At 48.0% G+C, this 8118-nt stretch overlaps 1 protein-coding gene across 1 annotated transcript in view; it reads right to left on the bottom strand.

The window, feature by feature from the left end:
* Cdc25a (cell division cycle 25A) overlaps positions 1-8118 on the bottom strand; it is a 26840-nt gene that overhangs the window by 7934 nt on the left and 10788 nt on the right. The window contains exons 6-10 of the mRNA XM_010624568.3: positions 7487-7560; positions 6303-6345; positions 5120-5156; positions 4610-4711; positions 2545-2664 (exon numbers count right to left, since the gene is read on the bottom strand). Of these exons, the coding sequence (XP_010622870.2) occupies positions 2545-2664; positions 4610-4711; positions 5120-5156; positions 6303-6345; positions 7487-7560 (376 nt within the window). The remainder of the gene's footprint in view (positions 1-2544; positions 2665-4609; positions 4712-5119; positions 5157-6302; positions 6346-7486; positions 7561-8118) is intronic.

Below are 8118 nucleotides of genomic sequence, written 5' to 3'. Positions count from 1 at the left end.
TTTTTCTTTTTTTTTTTTTTTTTTTTTTTTGGTACTGGGGATCGAACTCAGGCCCTTATGCTTTCAAGATAGGCAGCAGAACCACTGAGCCAAATCTCCAGCTCTCTTTGTGTTTTTGCCACAGGGTCTCACACTGTAATTCTGGCTGGTTTTGATTTTTGTTTTGTTTTAGCTTTTTTTTTTTCTTTTTTGGTACTGGGGATCGAACTCTGGTCCTTGCACTTGCAGAACCGCTAAGCTAAATCCCCGGCCCCTGGCTGGTTTTGAATTCACAGCGATCTTTCTGCCTCAGTCACCAGAGTACTGGGTGCACACCTGGCTTTGCGTGTTTTGTTTTGTTTTGGTACCAGGGATGGAACTCAGGACCTGGCACATGCATGGTGCCGCTGAGATACATTCCCGGCCCTCTTGTTTTGTTTTTTTAGATGGGGTCTCATACTGCCCCAGCTGGCCTCGTGGACTTATACACCCTTCTGCAGCAGGCCCCTTGGTAGCTAGGACTACGGGGAAGAACCACTGCGCCTGGCAAGTTCTTTTCTGTTAGGAAACTGATGCTTAAGAGGTGGCCAAGGTCACATACCTAACCTGTTTGACTCCAGAGCCCAAGCTCTTCTCCATACTATACCACCAGAGAGAGGTCCCCAGGAGAGAGGACCATTCCTGGAAAATGTCAAACCTATGTCTTCTGGGAAATCCTTATTACAAAGCTAGTATAAAGTCTAAAAAATGTATTTCCCTTTTCTTTTATTTGAGATAGGATCTCACTACATAGTTCAGGCTGGCCTTGAACTCATGGTGATCCTCCTGCCTCAGCCTCCTAAGGGCTGGGATTACAGGCGAATGCTACCACTTGTGGCTAAACTCTAAAAAATGTAGGAAAAACAAACAAAAAACAAACTCATAAATCCACATCGAAACACTGCTAAAACTGAATTACTTATTTTCCAGGAGGTTTTTAAAGCTGGAGGAAAAGGTTTATTGATACACGTATTTATTTATTTACAATGACAAGGCAAGGCAATCCCTATGCTAAGTCTGAAAACCAACCCTTAAATGCCTGTTGCTTTGGGGTACAAAAGCCAGTTCTTTACTGGCCTCCAGCTTTCTGGATGGTTCTCTCACAAGGCCCTGCTCACACCCGGCCCACTCTACAACACTCCCTGGGTCCTATCCGCTCCTCCCTGGGCACATCCCAGACACACTGGCAGAGTATGGATGTGTGACTGTACCACGGGGTGGCGGCTTCTGCGTAGACAGAGAAAAACAGCCAAGTCTTACCAGGACCTAAGTCCTTCCTACACCAAGTAGCCATTCTAAGAAAACATCACATCTAAAACATCTAGAAAACATTAAAGGTAAGGACACAAAAATAGCCTCTAACATGACCAAAAGTCAAACCACGAGATTAACTTTTTGATAGCCTTTTTTTTTTTGAGACAAGGTCTCACTAGTAGCCCAGGCTGGTCTCGAACTCACAGTGAGACTCCTGCCTCAGCCTCCTGAGTGCTGGGATTACAGGCGTGCGCCATCTCCTCTGGTTTCTGATAGCTTTTTAATGTCTGGCTTTATTTAGTACATCCTCAGCGACTCCAATGAGGTGCTCAAGTGTTCAGAGGAATTCCAGCTCTCGTGGGGTCACCGTGTCCTTTGGACTCTGGACAGCTTGTTAAGTGCTGCTCCCCTCTTTACCTGTCTTTGACAAATCTACCTAATGGTTCTTCCTTCACCTGCCCAACAAGGTACTTCGCAGGCAGGTGTATGAAGACTCAAGACGAACGCTGGACAAAGCAGCAATACTGGCTAAACCCGAACGTCAGTCCACAAGCCAGACTGGAAACGTGTATTTTCATACACAGGTTCCCAGAGAAACCTAGAAGCCAAATGTGGTCCTTCCACTCAAGCTGGACCTCCCCAGTGTACACAGACATGCTGTCGGCTGGCCCGGTGCAGAACAACAGTGGGAAACGACACAGGAATCATCTGCTACGCCGGCGCCCCCATACTGGGGGCTGAGCTTGGGGCTTTACCCTGAGCCACATCCTCAATCCTTTTGAAACCTTTTTATTTTTTGGAGACTGGGTCTCTCTCACTAAGTTGCTGAGTCGCCCAGGCTAGACTCATATTTGCAGTCTTCCCTGCCTCAGCCTCCCAGAGTGCCTGGACAGGGTGAGACACCAGTGCTTAAAGAAGCAAGGTGCTCTCTCTGAATCCCATCAGCCCTGCAGATGCACTGTGAAGAACACGTTTCAGTCGGGAGACGTGGCCCTAAGTACACACGTGGAGAGCCCCTGGGGTGCTGCAGATTGTTCTCCCAGAACTGCTAAGGTCACATACTTCTGTGATCACAACACGTCCCGCCCTGGCGTCTGCCTGTCCAGAGAGCACATGGGGCAAAAATACCAAGAATGTTTGACAGTCTCATCTCCAAACATAAAATCAAGATGTCAGGATTACTGACTGTAGTGTCTTCAACCGGGGGCCAAGAGGGGGTGCTTTTTAGATCCCTGTCCCCAGGAGCTCCCCTGCGAAAGCCAGCGCACGTACCATCCGAGCTGGGGCAGAGTTCTGCCTCTGTGTGAAGAGCTCTTTACCCTCCTCACGGCCATGGGCGTGTAGGCAGCCACGGGACGCGGGTCTGACTGGCTTCTTAAACTCAAAGGCTTCCTGCAAGACAGCGCAGTTGAGGTAGCTATGGTTCACAAAAAGCAGCTCTGGGCTCTAACCCGGGAAGTCAGACAAGGGCCCTGAGCACCTTGGTCCCTGCCAGGCCCAGTGGCTCCTCATTTCTGATCTCACTGCAACACTGCTGAGCTCAAACTCCCACAGCTGGCAGCTCCAAGCACAGGGCGGAGCCCAGCTTTCCATCCCCGCACCATAGTGACAACTAAAATAAAAACCAAGCAGTGTCGTTTTCCTACCAGGCACACAGTATCTGCCAAGCATACAAGATACTACAAATGATAAAGCAAATCACAAACTTCCTAAAACCCAACACAAGGTCACCTTGGTACAACTATTTGTGAACAGTCAAAACTTTTAATCTAGATTTATAGCTGTTTGATCATGGCATATTTTCTACATCTTCCTATCAAAAGCAGACAACAAGTTTTTCCAATCAAAATTGTTACTGTGACAAGTATGTTAGTGCAGCCTGTAACCCCAGCACTGTGGGAGGCTGAGACAGGAGGATGCAAAGTTTGAGCCTGGACTACGCAACAGCTAGCAACTTGTTAAGACCATCCAAAAATAAACAGTAAAAAGAACTGTGGCTGTAGCTCAGTGTGAAGACTCTGGGTTCAATCCCCAGTGCTTTAGCAACAAAAAAACCCCACAGATTTACGCTACTCAGTACGGAGGATTCTCGCACAATGTTGAGTGAAAGCCATGTGACAAAATACACAGGATGCGACTGATTCCATTTCCAGATCAAAAACACCCATGTGCCCCTACTGTCCTAAAACAACCACTTAAGAACTTCAGAAATGAAGCAACAGCTGATACAAATTATCTGTATCGCCAACACTCCACCAAGTACTTCTTTGTGTATGAATTCACTTAACCACTGAAGACAGCCTGAATGACCACAATACAGAATAGGCCTTCTGGGCTGAACGGCGAGCCAAGGAGACAGGACTAGGAGGACTCTCCTCCATACCTGTGCTGTTTTCTGTCCAGAGCACAGCCCAGGCAGGCAGGGCTGGGGGAAGCCCCTCTCTTGGGAGCACAGCCTTGCCTTGGTTCTAGAGCCACAGAGGACACATGCTCTGGCCAGAAATCATTTCCATCCTCTCCTCCACCATGGCCCAAGGCGCCACACAAAACAGTCAGGAGAGTCCACCGAGGCCGAGGGCTTAAGGCTCAACCCAGAAGATTGCAAGAATAGTGAACTGCAGCATTTTAACAGGGAAGGGAAAAGGGAAAAAATCAACACATGTGCTGGGCACAGTTGCACACAACAGCACTCTGGGAGGCTGAAGCAGGAGGGTTTGCAAGTTCAAGCCCAGCCTGGCCTTGTCTCAAAAATTTAAAAGAGGGCAGAGCATGGATGTAGCTCAGTGCAAATATCCTGAATTCAATCCCCAGTAATGAAACACACCCTCCCCTCCAAGGAAAGAAATCCTCCAAAAAAATCCATGCAAGATGGGAAAAATTCAATTCGCTCCTTGGTCCCCGTCCCCGTCTCCCCCCCTCATTGCCTATCTGCAGTGAAGGCCTCAAGGGTGGATCGGGCCTGGTGGTGCATGCCTATCATTCCAGCACTGTGGGAGGCTCAGGCAAGGTTCTGGAGAAAGAGCTCAGCCTGGGTAATTTGCCAACTTAATTTAACGACCCTGTCTCATAAGGAAAGATAAAGGGCTGGAGGTGTACCTCAGTGTGAAAGCCCTACGTTCAATCCCCATACTGCAAAAATTAAAAATAAGCCAGGCATGGTGACACATGCCTATAATCCCAGAACTCCGGGAGGCTGAGACAGGAGGATGCATGAAGGTCCTGGAGTCAATCCCTAGCACCAAAAACTAAAAGTAAGAAAGGAAGCAGGTGGGTCCACCTTATGCAAACAGATCTCCACAGGCATCCTCCGCCCTGGGTTGGCACAGACGCCACTCACATTTTCCTTGTTTTCATCCTGGTCAATGGGCTGAAAGAGGCCATGGTCGAGAACATCGGAGTGGCTTCTCTTCAGAGCTGGGCTACATCCCAAGAGCTTCTGCTGAAGAGAAAGGAGAGAGCACATAAGGGAAAATGAAATGGAAAACTCAGTTCCGAAGGACGGGGCGGGCAGCTGCTCCCCACAGGGAGCAAGAGCTATAACAGGCCAGGAAGGGTACCCCACCTCCTAAGGCCCAAGCCCTCTCAGCAGCTAATTAATTACAGCGCTGCATCCACCCCCAAGTGACATTTTACAGAAACTCTTCCTGGTTGGTAACACTGACGGACAGAGGACAAAGTCCTGAAGAGGAAGTCATTATTCAGTTGCTCCGGGCAGTGTCCCAAGTGCTTGGAAGAGTGGCTGCCAAAGAGCAGTTTTCCTTTCCTAAGTTGAGTTTCCTACCAAGGTCAGGTAGGCAGCTGGGTGGCAAGACAGGTAAGAATTCAAAATAACCAAGAACTAACTTACAGGTAGGGAATGTATTCTCCTCAAGGGATTCCCAAGGCTGGAATAAGACCAGAAGGTAAATAATTAGAATAAAGCATCCCAAGAGGCATTCATGTTAGCAGATGCACAACTTAGTCTGAAGGCGGGGGCGACGACAGAGTCCTGTTTTAAGCAAGGGATGGAAGAAATGATTTCCTGAAGCTGTCCTGTTCTCAGCAGTGTCCCAACACTAGGTTCTAGGTGAAAAAGCAAACCTGGAGCTGGGCCTGTTGGCAAACACGTGTAATCCCAGCCCTGAGGCTGAGCAGGAGCTGGAGCCTCAGCCCAGCCTGGGTAACAGCAACTTAGAGACCCTGTGTTAAAACTAGGGGAATACAAGGGTTGGGCACTGTGGCACATGCCCTCAATCCCTGCTTGGATCACTGCTAGTTCAAGGGTGGCCTGAACTACACAGTAAGATTTTATCTTAGAAACAAAACAATAAAATTGTTAAGGGCTGAGTATGTAGTTCAGTGTGAAGTTTCTGAGTCCAATCCCTAGTACCAAGGAAAACAAAACACTTAGTGACCTAGTATAATAATAATCATCATCTCTTGAGCCCAATCTAGGTAACTTAGCAATTTAACGAGATGTTGCCTCAAAGAATAAAACAAAAAAAACCAACCAGCAAACAAAAACAGCAAGCAAACTTGGAGTCTTCTCTTTCCCCGCCCCCTTTGGTACCATGTGCTCTTGTGGCAGGTGCACTGCCACTGAGCTACATCCCTGGCTGGGGCCTTTTCTTAAAATACACATTCTCAGCCAGGCATGGTGAAGCACGCCTATAACCCCAACACTCTGGAGGCTGAGGCAGGAAGGTCATTGGGAGTTCAAGGGCAGCCTGGACTGCACAGTGAGGCCCTATGTCAAAAAATCAAAGACACGTTCTCTTAAGGTTTTAACATCAGAAAGTAGAGCAAGGGTTTCTGTCAGACCCAAAATCACCTAAATCGAAGCTAAAAAATTAAAGCTAGAAGAAAGGATCTATCTCAAAACTGCTTATACAAACTAACCATTGTCAAGATGCTATTTCTAGGATCCAGGACTCTCACTAGGAACAGCTAACTCTAGGGCTCCAGTCCAGAGCATCAAGAATTTCACTTAAAAATTAAGGAAGGTTTTCCAAGTACAAATATTTCAAAGCAGTGAACACGTGAATACATACTTTTCTTTACTGTCCAAGGGCCCAGGAGAATCCAGACAGAAACCTGTGTGGGAAAAGAAAACTTTTGCTCAGGAAACAATGCACACAGTACCATTTCTTTGTTAAAATAAATCCACAGCACCTTTATAGTATTAATTTTTTCTCCTACTTGGAAACACTATTGAGACAAACAGGTTTGGGGAGAGGCTGCACTAAACTGTTTTACAGCATAATTGTTTGGATAGCCAGGTAACACACACAACTGTTTGTGAGTTCCAATCATGGAAGGAAAAGATACCACCATTTTTCTTGGAATGATTTTGATTTTAAGTATTTTTATCTTATCAAATCATATGCCTAATTTGGGGGTATGAAAAATACAAATTAACTTGGGTGTGGTAGCACATGGCTGTAATTCCAGCACTTAGGGAGGCTGAGGGCTGGGATGTAGCTCAGTATTAAGGCCCAGAGTTCAATCCTCTGAGTACCATTAAAAAGGGGGGGGTGGCGGATTTAGCTTAGCAGTTCGGTGTCCTGCCTTGCAAGCACAAGGACCCGAGTTCAATCCCCGGTACCAAAAAAAACCCACACAAAAAGAAACAAAAAAGCAAACAGTATATTAGCACATGCCTGTAATCCGAGCTACACAGGAAGCTGAGGCAGGAGGACCTACAGTTTGAGACAAAGCCCTCTCTCAAAATAAAACACAGAAAGGGTTGGGATACAGCTGAATGACAGCGCCCGAGTTCAGTCCATTCCTAGGGCCCCCCTAAAATAACCTTATACATACTAACTACATTTTAGGACTTTTGCTCTCGCAGTTCCCTAACCTTTGTCCCAAACACTGTATTGGGTGAGCCTGCAGTAACACAGACTTATAAACACAGTGTCATGCACGGCACATTTCCTCCACACCAGGATCACGGAAGTGCCTTTATCACACTTAACGATCTGATCCCGATTTTAACCCATAAGGTTTTCTGAATGCCATGTATAGTTCCCAGATGAAAGGACATCTCAGGAAAAATTCCCAGCCTTGCTCCCCACACAGAAGACACGTGATGGGTGAAGACTAAAAGGCCACCTGAAGCCAGGTGTGGAGGCCCAAGCCAGTAATTCAAGCACTCAGAAAGCTGAGACAAGAGGATCACAGGCAGCCTGGGCTGATCCTAGCAAGACCCTGTCTCAAAAAAACCCACAAATACCTGAGTCAGTTGATTCGGAGGAGCCCATTCTCTGCAGACTGCTGCTGTTTTTCACCTCTGGCTGCTCACACTCGCTGAAACCAAAGGGAACGTTTCCACATGAGCCATCGCCAGGACACAAGTAAAAGGTCACATGCAGGAGGTGGGCCATGGAAGAGCCAGGCTGTCACGGCCACACTAACTTCCAGGTCAGGCCGCAGACCCCATTTTTGACACCCAGAACACGCAGTGAGCCCTCAAGCCAAGAAAGGAGCGCGTGGGTCTGGCCCGGGAGGACACATGGACGGCGACCGCGACTGTTCCCTGCTCTTCAAGGAGGGGTGGAAGGTGGTGACGAGAGGGCCAGGGGCTGGGAAAGGGATCGCATCTAGGTGTTAGATAGAAAAAGAGAGGCTCAAAGTGGCAGGAAAGCAGCTACCCCAGAAACGCGGGGGCGCACTTTCTGCCTGGAAGCAGTCCAGGGAGATTTCCGGCAGAGAACATTGAAGCAAAGCAGCCCTGAGCTTCGGGCCGCTGGGGTGGACCTCGGAAACGTGCGGCCCCCGAGACCTCAGGGAGAAAACGCCAGGTCCCTTTCTTGGGAAGGAACAAAGCTCCGGGAAACCACGGCCCTGCGCGTGGCTCGGCGGGTA

This window comes from Fukomys damarensis, unplaced genomic scaffold (genome assembly GCF_012274545.1).
Source record: "Fukomys damarensis isolate Sample0158 unplaced genomic scaffold, DMR_v1.0_HiC HiC_scaffold_12, whole genome shotgun sequence".
Classification (NCBI taxonomy): domain Eukaryota; kingdom Metazoa; phylum Chordata; class Mammalia; order Rodentia; family Bathyergidae; genus Fukomys; species Fukomys damarensis.
This window is presented reverse-complemented; position numbering and strand designations above follow the sequence as displayed.